Consider the following 18,507-nt stretch of genomic DNA (forward strand, 5'->3'; position numbering starts at 1 on the left):
CCTTTCCAAGTGCTCGAAGACACGGCTCGTTACTGCCCCTGAGGGGTATTTGCAGTTCCCATTCCAATTCCCTTGTCATCACTCGAAGTGAGATGGCTAATTAGTAATGAGTCCAGGCTCCATGAAGACTATACGGCAACATTGCCCCTGGGTCCGTTTCACTCACAGCTGTCAGGAGTGTGGGGGGGGTAGATTGTTCACCACATCCATCTGATCTGGATTCGAAACAGGTGTTGGGAGGTTTGCTATAAAGAGTCATTATCCATCCATCTCCCGTCAATAGAAATGAGAACTTAGTGCGCTGATTAGCAAAGAACATCTCCTGTGATTTTAACTCTTCTACCTCCTCTTCTTTTCCAGTTTCTCTTCACATCCTCTCATTTTTCTCATTGTGTCTTTCCTCACTTTTGCCATTGTCCTTGGATTTCTTTTCTCCTCCAATTTTCTCCTCTCCTCGCTCACTGTGAGGAGGGTGACAGTCCCCACAATGCCAGTCAGATCCCAGCAGAGTCTTCCCCATTGCCCCCCCTCCCCCCCTCAATTATCCTCATATTTGGCCATTTTTGGCTTTCTTCCACTGCAGCGTGACTTCTGTGCTCTCGCGCCTACGCAAGGTTGCCCAGAGCTGGGAAACCATGGACTTGATATGGGCAGCACGGTGGCACAGCAGTTAGCACTGCTGCCTCGCAGTGCCAAGGACCTGGGTTCAATTCCCAGCTTGGGTCAACATCTGTGAGGAGTTTGCACATTCTCCCTGTGTTTGCGTGGGTTTCCTCTGGGTGCTCCAGTTTCCTCCCACAGTCTAAAAGATGTGCTGGTTAGGTGCCTTGGCCATGCTAAATTCTCCCTTAGTGTACCCGAACAGGCACCAGAGTGTAGTAACTAAGGGATCTTCACAATAACTTCAAAGCAGTGTTAATGTAGGCCTACAAGTGATACTAATAAATAAACTTAAACCGAGACCTTTCCTATTTCCCTCCTTGCCCTATCTCTGCATCCCATAAAGTTCTGCCCTTTGACAGGGCAAGCTGGCAATATCCAGGGCAGCTATTCAGAGCTTCATTACCCAACTGATATATCCTGCTGCTGTTCCATTGAATGTTGGAACAGGAGAAGGCCATTCAGCCCCTCTGGCCAGTTTACTATTCAGTTAGATCTTTACTTCAACTTCATCGACCCACCTTGATTTCCAATCCCTTGATACTGTTATCCTCTGTTATTTGTTATTTATGTTAAAGATCCGGATGAGAATTTAGGCGACCATGGGTAGTAAGTTTGCAGATGAGCCAAGATTGGGGGCATAGTGGACAGTGAAGAAGGTTATCGAGGATTGCAATAGGATCTTGATCAATTGGGCCAATGAGCTGATGAATGGCAAAGTTTAATTTAGACAAATGCAAGATGATGCATTTTGGTTGATTAAACCAGGGTGAGACTTACTCAGTTAATTGGGAAGAGTTACAGACCAAAGAGATCTAGGGGTACAAGTTCATAGCTTCTTGGAGTCACAGGTGGACAGAGTGGTGAAGAAGGCATTCAGCATGCTTGGTTTCATCAGTCAGAACATTGAATACAGGAGTCGGGACATCTTGTTGAAGTTGTACAAGACATTGGTAAGGCCACACTTGGAATACTATCAACAGTCCCGTCACCTTACCATAGAGGGGATATTATTAAACTAGAAAGAGTCAGAAAAGATTTCCTAGGATGCTACCAGGACTTGATAGTTTGACTTATAAGGAGAGGCTGGATAGACTGGGATTTTTTTTTCCCTGGAGCGTAGGAGGCTTAGGGATGATCTTATTATAGAGGTCATTAAAATAATGAGGGGCACAGATAAGGTAGAAAGTCAAGATATTTTCTCAAAGGTAGGGGAGTCTAAAACTAGAGGGCATAGGTTTAAGCAGAGAGGGGAGAGATACAAAAGTGTCCAGAGGGGCAGTTTTTTCACATTGAGGGTGGTGAGGGTCTGGAACAAGCTGTCAGGGGTAATAGTAGAGACAGGCACAATTTTGTATTTTGATAAACATTTAAACAGTTACATGGGTAAGATGGGTATAGAAGGATATGGGCCAAATATAGGCAATTGGAACCAACTTAGTGGTAAAAATTGGGTGGCATGGACAAGTTGGGCCGAAGGGCCTGTTTCCATGCTGTAAACCTCTATGGCTCTATGACTGCCACCCAACAAATTTTGATCAATCTCAGCCTTGATCCCCTGTATCAACAATTCTTTGAGGAAGAGGATTCTGACTTTCCAGTGTCCTTTGAGTGAAATGCTGCTTTTTGATGTCCTTCCCAAATTAAGATCAACTGTCTTGTCCAGGATTAATCAGAGAAATATCTACCCTTTATCAGTGTAGGCCTTTATCATTTTAAAGATTTGTCAGAGTAGCCACCAACATTCTAACTTCAAGGCTATACAAAGTCAAGTCTGTGCAACCTAGCCTCGTACATTAACCCTTTAAATCCTGGAATGACTGTTGGATCTGCCATTTATATCTTTCTCCGTGTGCAGTGTTCAAGATGGGGTCTGTCCAAGGCTGCACGTATCATCTGAGCATTTCAAACCACTTTGAATTGACTCAGGACACTAAATTCAAATCTTCAATAAGCACTGAATGTTTCTGTCCAATTTGTCTTCTTCTGCAGAAAGGATCCTTGACTATTCAAGTGTTGCAGTGTACCAAGGCATCTGCTGGATTCCAGCATGGGGCCAAGTGAGGAGGCAGGCCCAAAGTGCACTTCAGCTGGAAAGGGGATCGAACCACACACTCCAACCGAACTAACCAGGTACCTCACCGCCCACCACCCCAACAGCAACCATTCCCCGCCACCTCAAACCCTACTCCACACTAAACTCAACTTTCGAGAGAATAGGAATTCTAACTCATATTTATAAAGCAGTTTTAACATGATAAAACATCCCATAGTGCTTCACAAGAGCATTCTAACACAAAGTATGACAGCAAGGGATATGTGGAGATATCAGGGCAGATGAATTGTCAAAGAGGTGGCACAGTGGGGCGACACGGTGGCACAGTGGTTGGCACTGCTGCCTCACAGTACCAGGGACCCGAGTTCGATTCCCAGCTTGGATCACTGTCTGTGTGGAGTTTGCACATTCTCCCCATGTCTGCATGGGTTTCCTCTGAGTGCTCAAGTTTCCTCCCACAGTCCAAAAATGTGAAGATTAGGTGCATTGGCCATGCTAAATTGCCCCTTAGTGTCAGGGGGATTAGAAGGGTAAATATGTGGGGTTAGGGCCTGGGTGGGACTGTTGTCAGTGCAGGCTCAATGGGCCAAGGGATTTTGTAGGTGCTGGAATTAGAGGGGCTCAGAGATCCAGGAAGGCTGTTGAACCGAAGGAAATTATATAGATGGACAGGAGCGAGACCATGAACATTCCTCGGATATTTACCTTTCCACAATTTGAATATGTACCCCTTCCTCTTCCTGCTGTCACAGTTTAATTTGATGAGGTGTTTGAGGTTTCTCTTAGCAATATGCCACTTGTTGTGGGGCACACCAACTCTTCTGGCAAGAATGACCCCGTGAGTGCTACCAGCCATCCTGCCCTGAACCTAGATTATCATTCTTCAGGTATGAGCCCAGTGAACATCAGCTGGCTATTTAACTGTGAAGGCATCACAGCAGAGCCTGAAGCTCTCCTTGTCCACACTTGATATCCATTTAAAGCCATTGGATAATGATCAGGGTGGGATTTTTGGCTGGTTTTCCCTTTGCTGACCCTGGGGCAATTTTTTCACACAGAGGGTGGTGAGTGTCTGGAACAAGCTGCCAGAGGTAGTAGTAGAGGTGGGTACAATTTTATCTTTCAAAAAGCATTTAGACAGTTACATGGGTACGATGAGTATAGAGGGATATGGGCCAAATGCAGGCAATTGGGATTAGCTTAGTGGTTTCAAAAAAAAGGGTGGCATGGACAAGTTGGGCCGAAGGGCCTGTTTCCATGCTGTAAACCTCTGTGACTCTAATAAAATAAATAAATAGGGAGATATTCTTATTTTGGAGTGGCAGGATTGCACAGCAAACTGTTTCAAACAGGGCAGATTAGAAATGAAAACATAGAACAAAGGACAAAGAACAGTACAGCACAGGAACTGGCCCTTCGGCCCACCAAGCCTGTGCTGACACAGATGCCTCTCTAATATTTTCCTGCCTCTACGTGATCCATATCTCTCTATTCCCTGCCTATTCATGTATCTATCCAGATGCCTCTTGGACGTTATTATAGAATTTGCTTCCACCACCTCGTCCGACAGCATGTTCCAAGAATTCATCACCCGCTGTGTGAAAAACTTGTCCCTTACCTCTCTTTTAAACATTCTCCCTCTCACCCTCAACCTATGACCCCAAATAATTGACCCTTCGACCCTGAGAAAAAGATTCTGACTATCCATTCTATCAAGCCTGACATAATCTTGTAAACCTCTATCAAGTCCCCCTTACGATAACTGATTTATATGGCATTGTTTTACAATTTTAACAAAGAACAACACAGCACGGGAGACAGGCCCTTCGGCCCAACGAGCCCGTGCCGCCATCTTAACAATGTGTTTTTCCTCCTCCACCCTTGACCCATGTCTATGCTTATGGCCCCCCCATTGGAAACCAGATTAAGAGGAGAATAATTTAGGGACAATTTGTTACACCAATCAGCCTAAGAGCACATCTTTGGGGTGTGGGAGGAAACCGGAGCACCCGGAGGAATTTTAGGATATCCCAAAGCACTTCCAAGCCAATTAAATACTTTTTCAAAGCACGGTCACTGTTGTAATGTAGGAGATGTCAATTTCTGCTCAGCAAGACCCCATAAATGGCAATGTGATAATGACGAGATTAATTATTTTCCATGATGTGGATTGAGGGATATATATTGACCAGGATACCAGAAAGAACTTCCTTGTTCTTCTTCAAAGTAATGCCTTGAGATTCAAATGAGGGGATAAATGGATCATCATCTTGTTTGAAAGACAGCACCTCCAACACTGCTGTTTTCCCTCAGCACTGCCTCCAACTCACAGGGCAGAACTTCTTTTGGGTGATAGAGGTCTCGACCAGCGGTTAGGAAGGCAGTGAGAGGACCTCAATGCTTGCCCTGAAGAAGGTCCACTACATTAAGTGCCAATCAGGCAAATCCCACACCCTCACCTCCCAAGAGCTGCCAGCCAATCAGAGGTCAACAGTAAACTGCCAGGGGCACCACTGTGATCAATGGGGTACCCGGGGCACAGCGGGGAGAGAGCTTGTAATAAGAGTCATGGGTTAAGGGAGGTAGGGGGTTGGGAGAAAAAGCAGGCAGAGGGTAGGGGGAGGGCTCTCAGCAGAAGCCCAGCCCCCCCCACCCCCCGCCACCTTACTAATGCTAGGTCTCCTCTTCAAGCACTCAGTTCCTGACAACAAGGAACAATGATTCCCGAAAGGATGAGGCCCTCAAATGAACATCAATTGTCCACCTAAGGATTTCAATTGGCATCAGGGTGGCAAGGCTGTGGGGGGTCTTCACTCCCCAAATGTGATAGAGATGGGAAAATACTGAGGCCCCACCCCAGTGGGGTCACCATCCTTGGGGTTACCATTGACCAGAAACTCAGCTGGACTCACCACATAAACACAATGACTACAAGTGCAGGTCAGAGGCTGGGAATACTGCAGCGAATAACTCATCTCCTGACTCCCCAAAGCCTGTCCACCATCTACAAGGCACAAGTCAGGAGAATGATGGAATACTCCCCACTTGCCTGGATGGGTGCAGCTCCAACAACACTCAAGAATTTGACACCACCCAGGACAAAGCAGCCCACTTGATTGGCACCCCATCCACAAACATCCACTCCCTCCAACACCGATTCTCAGTAGCAGCAGTGTGTACTATCCACAGGATGCACTGCAGCAATTCACCAAAGATCCTGAGACAGCACCTTTCTAAACTCACGGTCACTAGAAGCACAAGGGCAGCAGATACATGGGAGCACCACCACCTGCAGGTTCCCTCACCATCCTGACTTAGAAATATATCACCGTCCCTTCGCAGTCGCTGGGTCAAAATCCTGGAATTCCCTCCCTAACGCCACTGTGGGTCAACCCACAGCATGTAGTCTGCAGTGATTCAAGAAGGCAGCTCACCACCACCTTCTCAAGGGCAACTAGGGATGGGCAATAAATAAAATTTATTTATTAGTGTTGCAAGTAGGTTTACATTAACACTGCAACGAAGTTACTGTGAAAATCTCCTAGTCACCACACTCCGGCGCCTGTTTGGGTACACTGAGGGAGAATTTAGCACAGCCAATGCACCTAACAAGCATGTCTTTCGGACTGCGGGAGGAAGCCGGAGCACTTGGATGAAACCCATGCAGACATCAGCAGAACATGCAAAATCCACACAGACAGTGACCTGAGGCTGGAATGGGACCAGGGTTCCTGGTGCTGTGAGGCAGCAGTGCTAACCACTGTGCCACCATGCTACCCTGTTGTTAGCTGAAGAAGGAGCCACACTCTGAAAGCTCATGCTACCAAGTAAACCTGTTGGACTCTAACCTGATGTTGTGAGATTTCTTACTGTGCCTACCCCAATCCAACGCTGGCATCTCCACATCTTACTACTTAACCCCAGCGTTGTTCCTCTCCTGGCCGTCGGTTCAGGATGTGCTGGAATCTGCACTGTCAGGGTTAATAAAGAAAATCTCTTAAAGCAATTTCTCACCATCTCTGAAGCAGCAGAGGTAGATTGCAGCAAGGCTGGTGGTGGTTGTTGGATGTGGGATTTGATTCATCCAGCCTCTGTGTCCCATTTCTTGCCTGAATAAATCATTTACTTGTAGAGAGGAGGGTTCTCCCCCACTCTCTCTCTCTCTCTCTCTGTCAATTCGCGAAACTGAGTGTTGGAGGCGCTGTGTGTTTGATACCAGGGAGGTTGTCACGCCGAGAGCATCATCTATCCCAGCTTACTGGCAAATCATCACATCTACTACACACACACACACACATACACACAGTGTCCCTTTACAGACAGCATCTCAAGGAGATAGGGGGGAGAAAAGAAGACAGGAAGGGAAAAACGCGAATGAAAAGAAACCAAAGGCGAAACATCTCTTAAGGAGCATTGCAACGAGTTGAGGGGGTAAGTGGAATTCGCTGTGCCTGGAAATGTGATGTTACAATCTAACATTCCCACTCCCTTCCAACTCAACTCACCACAGGGTCCGTGTCTTATTTTAACACGCTTTTAATGTAGGACTTTAACTATAGATTCGAAATCAGCCTGTTTTTCTGTGAGCAAGAGCTTTGTTTTAATATGTGAGAAGTGTGTTAATTGTGGAGTAGTTTTGGGGACCGCGTTGAATAAAATTGAGAGCCACAGCGTTCGGGAGAGAGAGACTGGACTAATCTTGAAATGGCCAAATAATTATATATTTCCAAACAAAAGCCATTCCCCCCAAACCAGGGGCACGTTAAAGTGGTGTGACTGAGAGCAACTGGGAGGGGAGTAAAATAAAGTTCACACTGGATTCAGGGAGAGGAGGCAACTGGCTGTGTGAGTCCTTTCACAAAGTCCTAAGGTGTCACTACATCAGGAGAAATTGTCATCCAGTGTTGCTGCTTTTATTGTATCTGCTTAAGGGGAAATCTGTCCACTTAAGACTGAGGTACAAAGTGCAGGATTGTAGAACTTGGTGAAGAGGGTGGAAAGGGCTCAGGGTGGTCAGCAGGGGAAATATTATTTCTTCCAGAGATACACAGGATTCTATCCCATGGAAACTAACCCTTCGCACCCTCTGCTGCAGGTTCTTCTTCTAAATCTATATAAACACAGTGGCTCATCCCATAATCAGGATTTGATTTATTATTGCCACATGTATTAGCATACAGTGAAAAGCATTGTTTCTTGCGCGTCATACAGACAAAGCATACTGTTCGTAGAGAAGGAAAGGAGGGAGTGCAGAATATAGTGTTACAGTCATAGCTCGGGTGCAGAGAAAGATCAGCTTAATGCGAGATAGTTCCATTCAAAAGTCTGACCACAGCAGGGAAGAAGCTGTTCTTGAGTCAGTTGATACATGTCCTTAGACTTTTGTATCTTTTTCCTGATGGAAGAAGGTGGAAAAGAGAATTTCTGGGGTGTGTGGGGTGCTTAATTATGCTGGCTGCTTTGCCAAAGCAGCAGGAAGTGTGGACAGAGACAATGGATGGGAAGCTTGTTTGCGTGATGGATTGGGCTATATTCATGACCTTTTGTAGTTCCTTGCGGTCTTGATTGCAGGTAACAGGATGATTCTTAATTTGCAAAGAATTACTCAACAGTTGGCAGGGAGAAAGGTGTCAGAAGTAAGTCTGTATGAAGGTTATTTTAATGCTGGGAAACTTCACATTACTGACTTCACGTTATGTTATGAACTTTATATTTACATTTTTTCCTGAGAATGTTTCAAATTACATACGATTTACAGCACAGAAAGAGGTCATTCGGCCCAGCTGGTCTATGCCTGGAATCCACACGAACATCGTCCTGTCTTACTTCACTTCCCCCTATCAGCAGAACCATACAACCTTACAGTGTGTAAGGAGGACACTCAGCCCATCAAGCCTGCATCGACTATCCAAGAGAGTACTTTACCCAGACCCATACATCCCATCCAATTTCTGTAATTCCACACATTCCCCATGGCCAATCCACCTAACACTACACATCTTTGGAGACTATTGGCAATTTAGCATGGCCGATACACCCAAACTGCATATCTTTGGACTGTGGGAGGAAACCAGAGCAACTGGGAAGAAACCCACGCAGACGTGCAGAGAATGTGCAAACTCTCCATAGACAGACAGTGACCCAAGCTGGGAATCAAACCTGGGTCCCTGGTGCTGTGAGGCAGCAGTGCTAACCACTGTACCACCATGCCACCCGCCTTCTGCTCTTGTCTCCTTCAAGTGTTTCTCTGCCTTTGCCTAATATGCCTGAATGCAGTTCACCTCAGCTACCCCATGTGGTGGTTGTATCCTCATTCTACAGCCTGTCTGGCTGAAGACACTTCTCCTGAGTTCCCTGACAGATTTATCAGAGAGTGTTCTGTAAAAGGGGACACGTCCTTATTGTTATAAAGAATATTGATTGGATTGTGGTGGTTGTCTTGTCATTTAAGACCTCAAAAAGCAAAAGCAATGCAAAAATCCCAACAATTCAGATGTCCGTTCTCATTGATTTCCGTCTAGCTTTGCTGTGGAAACAGGTGGTTAGTCTTTGGGTTTAGAGGTCAAATACTCACAATAACCCTAACTCCACTCAAACTGCTCAGATAGAACAAGAAAAGAGCACTTTCTCTAGCCTGAATCTTCACTGTCCTGCTTGTTGCTCAGAAGTGTATGTTGATTGCTGGATAATTCGGACAATTTTAAATTTCTAACACCCAGAGTTCACACCGAGCATTCCCAGTCAGAATGAGCTCCCTGGCCTCTTCTGCAACACCGGCTCCTGAAAGCAATCCAGTATAGTTTTTATCCAGTTCCCCCACTGACAAGTTGAAAATGCTGGTTTGTGAATCACCCTGTTCTATCCCCCCCATGTCCTCCTCCTCTCTCCACCTCATTCACTCACAGGAGCAGGGCGGCACAGTGGTACAGTGATTAGCACTGCTGCCTCATAACGTCAGGAAGCTGGGTTCAATTCCCAGCTTGGATCACTGGTTGTCAGAAGTTTGCACATTCTCCCCGTGTTTGCGTGGGTTTCCTTTGGGTGCTCTGGTTTCCTCCCACAGTTCAATAGGCATGCTGGGTAAGTACTAAATTCTCCTTCAGTGTTGCTCGAACAGGTGCCAGAGTGTGGTGACTAGGGGATTTTTTTTACAGTAACTTCATTGCAGTGTCAATGTAAGCCTACTTGTGACACTCATAAATAAATAAACTTTAAACCTGTCTGACCTTTTGTTAGGAATCCCTGGAATTCCACCTCCCATCTCCACAAAAGTTAACAAGCGATTGAATTAAAGAGAAAAGTCTCCATTTCACAAGGAAAGTGTAGGACGAATAAACTGAGGTGGCCTAACTTTCTAAAGCTCATAAATTGTATGTAATGAACTCGACCCGACAGCAAAAGATGTATCGAATTTAATACAAAATGTCGAGTATAGTAGGCCTTTCATTTTTATTTGTAAGTTAGGGAGATCTGCATTTATTTGTATATTGGGATGTTTCTAACTGCGCAGTCTTATTATCTAACATTTTATTTTTATGATTGTCGATAACGGTTATGAATTACCATTACATGTTTAATTTGTGTAATCATCATCACAATTCATTCTTCCTGCTTTGATGATCTTCCAATAAACCAATTGTCCGTCTCTCTACATCTGTCCTTCTGTGTGTGTGTCTGTCTATCTATCTATCTATCCTTTGCCTTTCTCTCTTTCAATCTTTCCAGTCTCTTTCACTGTTCATTCTTCTCTCAATTATATTATGTTTGTCCTCTCAGTCCCTCATTCCTTCTCATTCTTTTTAACCCTTCCTCGTTTTCTTTACAATTTCTCATTCTACATCTCACTTCAGTCCCTTGTTGCTAGTCTCTCACTTTTAATCCCTTATTTGCTCTTTCTCTATCTCTCCCTATATATATTTTATATATACATATATATATAGAGGTGGCACTGCTGCCTCACGATGCCAGGGACCCGGGTTCGATTCCCAGTTTGGGTCACTGTCTGTGTGGCGTTGGCACATTCTCCCTGTGTCTGCATGGGTTTCGTCCGGGTGCTCCGGGTTCCTCCCACAGTCCAAAGATGTACGGGTTAAGTGGATTGATCATGTTATATTGCCCCTTAGTGTCAGGGAGACTAGTTAGGGTAAATGCATGGGGTTGTGGGGATAGGATCGAGGTGGGATTGTGGTTGGTGCAGACTCGATGGGTCGAATGGCCTCCTTCTGCACTGTAGAAATCTATGATCGTATATTACCTGGCACCGAAGCTCCGTCTTTTCATTTTGATGACTCACTCATCATCACCTTCAATCTCCCCATCTTAAAAAAAAGACATATTAAATATTTGGGTGCTGAGGACTTTCTTTTAGTTCCCCTCCAATACATACTGACCGTTTGAAAAGGAGTTTTACTAAAGCTACCCTGATCCATGATCGCAGCAAACTATTTAACCTCCCTTTAAAGCCAGTAGCCCAGTTGACCCAGTGGCCGAGTGTAAGCCAACATTCAAAGCTACAATCAGATCACTTTAGCCTGCGAGGAGACTGAGTGAAACTAATGCTGGTTTTATTAAGACTCTTAGCAGGGCCACCCCATGAGTGTACAAAATGTGCATGCAGGATAATATTTCTGGCTTTGTGCATGTGGGGTTAACAATTTTTCTCAGTAGATAAATCTTCAGTTAAATGTATGTAACAGGAGTGATTCTGGTGACGAGTGATAACCACACATCAGGAAAATCCCAGAATTTACACCCAATCTTTGCAGAGTTAACTCATCTCAGCAAAGGTGACTGCAAGACAGCAAACAATTGACCACGGGGCCACGAGAATTGAAGTGGTGAAAATTATATTAACCAGGGTCAAGATTCCAGTCTCTATTCTCTGCCTTCTGCTGCAATCAGTGAGTGGGTGTGAATGTCAGGGCAAGACATGGTTTGATTGTGTGGCCGTGCTTGACTGTACTGTCGTGACTTAATCTGCGGTTTTTACATGAAGATTGAACATTCGGCAGAAATATTGGGTCAGTCGGTACAGCTGGGACAGAACCCAAGCCAGAGTCGGCACACTGGGGGCAGCAGAGAGGGGGGGAGAAAATAATTGTCCCACAACATTTGACCTCATAATGGATAATAAATGGCATTTCCAGAACCAGCAGAAGGGGAGGTGGTGGCCTTGTAATATTGTTATTGGACTCGTGACCTAGAGATCCAGGGGATATATTGCCGCCCCTATATGTATATATACATATATATAGAGAGGGAGAGAGCGAGAGAGAGAAAGCAAATAAGAGATTAAAAGAGAGACAAGCAGCAAGGGACTGAAATGAGATGCAGAATGAGAAATTGTAAAGAAAAATCAGGAAGGGTTAAAAAGACTGAAAAGGAACGAGGGACTGAGAGAACAAATATTGAGAGAGAAATGAACGGTGAAATAATTGAAAAGGTTGAAAGAGAGAAAGGCAAAGGATAGATAGACAGATAGATAAACGGATAGATAGATAAACAGATAGACAGATAGATACATGGATAGATGGATAGATAGATAGGTAGATAGATAGATAAATAGATAGGTAGGTAGATAGATACATAGATACATAGATAGATAGATAGATTTTAAAAATCAGAAATTAAGATCCTACTGATGACCGTAAGAACATTGTCAATTGTTGAAAAACTCATCTGATTTAGTAATGTCCTTTAGGGAAGGAAATCTGCTGTCCTTACCTGGTCTGGCCTACATGTGACTCCAGAGCCACAGCAATGTGGTTGATTCTTAAATGGCTGAGCGAGGCACCTAATTCAAGGGCAATTAGGGATGGGCAATAAATGCTGGCCTTGCCAGCGACATTCACATCCCATGAATGAATAAAAAATATACAATTTGTATCAAAAAAAAGACCTCAATCTAATTAGCATTTTAATTACTTACTTAATATTTTAGGTGAGGAGTCATGTGAACCATTTCTGTCCATAACGGATGAACTACAATTCACTCTGACTTTCTTCCTAATTGTAACTTCCTTTCTCATTGCGGAGATAATTGGACGTAAAAGCAAAGCCAGTGTTCAGGATACCTGATTGTGGGTGGGGTACAGACAATGTTCAATTGGGAAGAATGGAGGGAATTAAAATAGAGGGAAAAGCAAATGTTTTAAAAGAAGATGCACACTGTAAGATAGAACATAGAACAGTACAGCGCAGGAACAGGCGCTTCAACCCATCATGTTGTGCCGAACATGACACCAAATTAAACTGATCCCTTCTGTCTCCCCTTGGTCCATATCCCTCTATTCCTTGCATATTCAAGTGCTTATCTATAATCCCCTTCAACGCCCTTATTGTATCTGCCTCACCACTGCCATTTAATATCTAAATGTTATTCTCTTAAATTTGTTAAAGTCTTGATAACTTGAGTGCAGTGACTTGCTGGAGTGTTGGAACCTGCGCTGAAAGCAATGTGACCTCATCAGCTGTTTTGCGGCCGTCTAGACAGTTGCCTCTTGGTGCATATGTTGCAGAATTGCTACTCCCTGCCAGGCAACAGCTCCCAAAAGTCTTTGGCTAAACTCGATGCCGGAGGCTTGATGGTGAGTGCTGGCAGGTTACTTATGACAGCTGGGAAACCATAGATTGCTCCCATTTCTGTCATAGGTTCCGAGTGAGAACCTCCAAGTTACAATCCCTGATCGGGTCAATCCTGGGTACGGATCGCTGATCTGATGGATCCATCAGGGTAATTATTGGTTAATCCCTGGGTCAGAATTTGCATAGCACATTGGGAGGCACAGTGATTAGCACTGCTGCTTCACAGCGCCAGGGATCCAGGTTCGATCCCCGGCTTGGGTCACTGTGTGGAGTTTGCGCTTTCTCCCTGTGTCTATGTGGGTTTCCTCCAGGTGCTCTGGTTTCCTCCCACATTCTGAAAGATGTGTTGGTTAGGTGCATTGACCCGAACAGGTGCCAGACTGTGGGACTAGTGGAATTTCACAGTAACTTGATTGCAGTGTTAATGTAAGCCTTACTTGCGACTGATAAATAAACTTTAAACTTTAGCAATCATCCCTTTGAGGGTACGACTAACGCAGGAGTTAAATGTATGCTGTTAAATAACATTTACCGCACAGAGATGTCCCGTTCAGCTCAATTGAATGCCACAAGCCTCTTGCCACTTTTCTCCACCAAATGTTATGCCTATGGATGGCACAGTGGTCAGCATGGCTATCTCACAGCACCAGGGACCTGGGTTCGATTCCGGCCTTGCGTGACTGTGCAGAGTTTGCACATTCTCCCTGGTTCTGCATGGGTTTCCTCCGGGCGCTCCGGCTTCCTCCAAAAATCTACAGGTTGGGTGGATTGGCCATGCTAAATTGTTCCTTAGAGTCCCAAGGGTGTAGGTTAGGGGAATTAGCCATGGTAAATGCATGCAGGGATAGAGCCTGGGTAGGGGTGTTTTTTCAGAGAGTTGTTGCAGACTCAATGGGCTGAATGACCTCCTTCTGCTCTGTAGGGATTCTGTGGTTTAACATATCTTATTTTTATGTTCATTTATTGGATGTGAGCAGCACTGACAAGGCCAGCACTTATTGCACATCCTTAATTTGCCCTTGAGATTCCTTTGTCTCCCTCGTGTACTTAGCCGGCATCCCCCTAAATGAATCTTTGCAATTTTCTTCAACCAATCCCTGTGACAGCCAGTTCTAGATTCTCCCAGTAAAGAAGCTTTCTCCTGAATTCCCGAATGGATTTGTAGGTAACTATGATACGCCATGAAGAAACATATCGTCAAATCAAACTAAAAGGGGCTCAACAACCCAGCAAAGGGAAAGAAAGGACACATCCTGACAAAACCTTCATGATGTTCTCATTATGTGAATACCAACAGACACTAGGTATAACATTTGTCAGTAATAGTGAGCTTTATTTTTCCTTATTCAAAAGATATTGGAGCCAGCAGGCACAGATTGGAATGGGTGGTATAGCTTGCTTCAAGTGACAATTTGGAACCATTGAATCCTACAGGAGGCCATTCGGCCCATCATGTCTACACCGACCACAATCCCACTCCAGGCCCTATCCCCATAACCCCATGTATGCACTCAAGCTACTCCCCCTGACACTAAGGGGCAATTTAGCACGGCCAATCCACCTAACCTGCACATCTCTGAAGTATGGGAGGAAACCGGAGCACCCGGAGGAAACCCACGCAGACACGGGGAGAATGTGCAGACTCCCCACAGACAGTGACCCAAGCTGGGAATCGAGCCCGGGTCCCTGGCGCTGTGGGGCAGCAGTGGGCCACTGTGCTGCAGTATGGGAATACTAGCGGACACATTTGTCAGTAAAAGTGAACTTTATTTGTCCTTACGCAAAAGGTATTGGGGTCAGCAAAGACAGATTGGGATGGATAGTATAACTAGATTCAAGCAGCAATTAATTTGTTCCTGCAAACAATAGGAGAACGGGGTTATGGAACGGGTTTGTTTGGATTTATGGGCCTCTTTGAACAATCTCTGATTTCCTGAATGTAATGCAAAATCTCACTGAGTTCTGTTCATTTAGCCTAGACACATTCTGTTTTTTTGCCTCCAGCTTCCGCTGCCACTCTAGACGTCTCACGTCTGTCTCTGTGTTTCTTTCCCCCTCTCTCTTACAGATGAAATCTGCGGGGACAGGTGAGAGTGAGTTGTTCACAGACAGCTACTGTAACATCTGCAACGCACAGTTAATCTCCGAGTCTCAGAGAGTAGCACACTATGAGGTAAGGAATGTTTCCACTCTCACCTCCCCACCCCCACCCAACCCCACCAACCCCACTCGCCCTCAAAAGGTGAAATCCTTTAATCAGGTGGAGCCATAGAGGTTTACAGCATGGAAATAGGCCCTTCAGCCCAACTTGTCCATACCGCCCCTTTATTTTAACCACCAAGCTAGTCCCAGTTGTCCGTGTTTGGCCTATGTCTCTCTATACCCGTTTTAGCCATGTAACCGTCTAAATGCTTTTTAAAAGACAAAATTGTACCCGCCACTACTACTGCCTCTCTGGCAGCTTGTTCCAGACACTCACCACCCTCTGTGTGAAAAAATTGCCCCTCTGGATCCTTCTGTATCTCCCCCCTCTCACCTTCAACCTGTGCCCTCTAGTTTTAGACTCTCCTACCTTTGGGAAAAGATATTGAGTATCTAGCTGATCTGTGCCCTTCATTATTTTAAAGACCTCTGTAAGATCACCCCTCAGCCTTCTACGCTGCAGAGAAAAAAGTCCCAATCTATCCAACCTCTCCTCATAACCACCTTTATAATTAATATCATACATTTCACTCAGCAAGAGAGGATCGTCAGTCTCTTCTCAGTGGCTTCAAACGTCCAAAAAAAAAGAAATTCCTTACTAAGGCTGGGCAGAAGAAATGAAAGAATAAAATTGTGTTATTTTTGTGACAAGTAGGCTTACATTCATACTGCAATGAAGTTACTGTGAAAATCCTCTGGTCACCACACTCCAGCACCTGCTAGGGTGCACTAAGGGAGGATTTAGCATGGTCAATACATCTAACCAGCACATCATTCAGAGCGTGGGAGGAAACCGGTGCAACCAGGAGGAAACCCACACAGACAAGGGCAGAACACGCAAACTCCACACAGACAGTGACCCAAGCAGGGAATCGAACCTGGGTCCCTGGCGCTGTAAGGCAACAGTTCTAACCACTGTGTCACCATGCCAATTGCTCAGTTTAGTATTTCATCCGTAAGATAGGGCAGCACTCCTTCACTACTGACTCTCTGACTGTGCAGCACTCTCTCAGAACTGATCCTTGGACAGTATGGCATTCCCTCGGCACTGATCCTCTGACAGTGCAGCACTCCCTCTGTACTGACCCTCTGACAGTGAGGCACTCCCTCAAGTACTGACCCTCTGACAGTGCAGCACTCCCTCAGTACTGATCCTCTGACAGTGAGGCACTCCCTCAGTACTGACCCTCTGACAGTGCAGCACTCCCTCAGCACTGACCCTCTGACAGTGTGGCACTCCCTCAGTACTGACCCTCTGACAGTGCAGCACTCCCTCAGTACTGACCCTCTGACAGTGAGGCACTCCCTCAGTACTGACCCTCTGACAGTGCAGCACTCCCTCAGTACTGACCCCCTGACAGTGCAGCACTCCCTCAGTACTGACCCTCTGACAGTGCAGCACTCCCTCAGTACTGACCTTCTGATTGTGCAGCACTCCCTGAGCACTGACCCTCTGACAGTGCAGCACTCCCTCAGTACTGACCCTCTGACAGTGCGGCACTCCCTCAGTACTGACCCTCTGACAGTGAGGCACTCCCTCAGCACTGACCCTCTGACAGTGCGGCACTCCCTCAGTACTGACCCTCTGACAGTGCAGCACTCCCTCAGTACTGACCCTCTGACAGTGCGGCACTCCCTCAGTACTGACCCTCTGACAGTGCAGCACTCCCTCAGTACTGACCCTCTGACAGTGTGGCACTCCCTCAGTACTGACCCTCTGATTGTGCAGCACTCCCTCAGCACTGACTCTCTGACAGCGCGGCACTCCCTTAGCACTGACCCTCTGACAGTGCAGCACTCCCTCAGTACTGACCCTCTGACAGTGCGGCACTCCCTCAGTACTGACCCTCTGACAGTGCGGCACTCCCTCAGTACTGACCCTCTGACAGTGCAGCACTCCCTCAGTACTGACCCTCTGACAGTGCGGCACTCCCTCAGTACTGACCCTCTGACAGTGCGGCACTCCCTCAGTACTGACCCTCTGATTGTGCAGCACTCCCTCAGTACTGACCCTCTGACAGTGCGGCACTCCCTCAGTACTGACCCTCTGATTGTGCAGCACTCCCTTAGCACTGACCCTCTGACAGTGTGGCACTCCCTCAGTACTGCACTGGAATGTCAGGGTGAATCTTATGCTTTGGTCTTTCGACCTTTCAGACTCAGGAGTAGCAGTGCTACCCACTGAGCCATGGTGGACATTTCACCTGGAACCAATGGCTTTTCCACAGGCTGAGAACTCATGTCAATAACTGGTGTGGAAAGCTGACAGCCATGTGAGCTGACAGTTGGTGATTAGTCCATCAAAGTTACAATTGTCAATGCTGGAGAGATGTCGGGAGTGAGGGTCTGATCAATAAGTAATGAGATAGATAAAAAGCCCTTTGAAAGATACGGAGGAGTTATCTTATCGTCAGGAGGCCAGGTTTTTGCACGAGCATTAGGAGGTCCAACTGGAGATGATCCCAAGGGGTGTTGTGTGTCCAACAGATCTCTGCCCACTCATCATTTCACTTTCTCTGTAACTCAGTGTAATGAGAATATTTTTGGCAGTCACAGCTCACTCTGAGGAATTGAAATTAGCTTTCTAGAATTCGGGTGGAGGCACAAGGAGTGTCTCAGTCAACTCAAGGATCTCCCACTCAAAAATGTAAAGCTACTAGTCAAAATATCAAAACGGTTCATTAAAAATCTCCATTACCAATTCCCAATTGTCCACCAGCTTTCACACAGGTCATCATCATTGGCCCAACCCCCAGATTTTTGGTAAGAATTGGTTAAGCACAAGTAATGTTTTGTTACTGACAAAGTTTTTGATGAAATTTGATTTGATTTGATTTTGATTTGATTTATTATGTCTTAGTATACAGTGAAAAGTATTGTTTCTTATACACTATACAGACCAAGCATACCGTTCATAGAGAAGGAAAGGAGAAATTGCGGAATGTAGTGTTACAGCCATAGCTAGGGTATAGAGAAAGATCAACTTAATGTGAGGTACGTCCATT

At 45.6% G+C, this 18,507-nt stretch overlaps 1 protein-coding gene across 1 annotated transcript in view; it reads left to right on the forward strand.

Annotated features, from left to right (window-relative positions):
• The first annotated feature begins 7,005 nt into the window (after positions 1–7,005).
• LOC145354508 (zinc finger matrin-type protein 4-like) overlaps positions 7,006–18,507 on the forward strand; it is a 400,098-nt gene continuing 388,596 nt past the window's right edge. The window contains exons 1-2 of the mRNA XM_080205937.1: positions 7,006–7,147; positions 15,369–15,473. Of these exons, the coding sequence (XP_080062063.1) occupies positions 15,369–15,473 (105 nt within the window). The 5' untranslated portion in view covers positions 7,006–7,147. The remainder of the gene's footprint in view (positions 7,148–15,368; positions 15,474–18,507) is intronic.

The sequence above is a fragment of the Carcharhinus amblyrhynchos genome, chromosome 17 (genome assembly GCF_965287045.1).
Source record: "Carcharhinus amblyrhynchos chromosome 17, sCarAmb.v2.hapA, whole genome shotgun sequence".
NCBI lineage: Eukaryota > Metazoa > Chordata > Chondrichthyes > Carcharhiniformes > Carcharhinidae > Carcharhinus > Carcharhinus amblyrhynchos.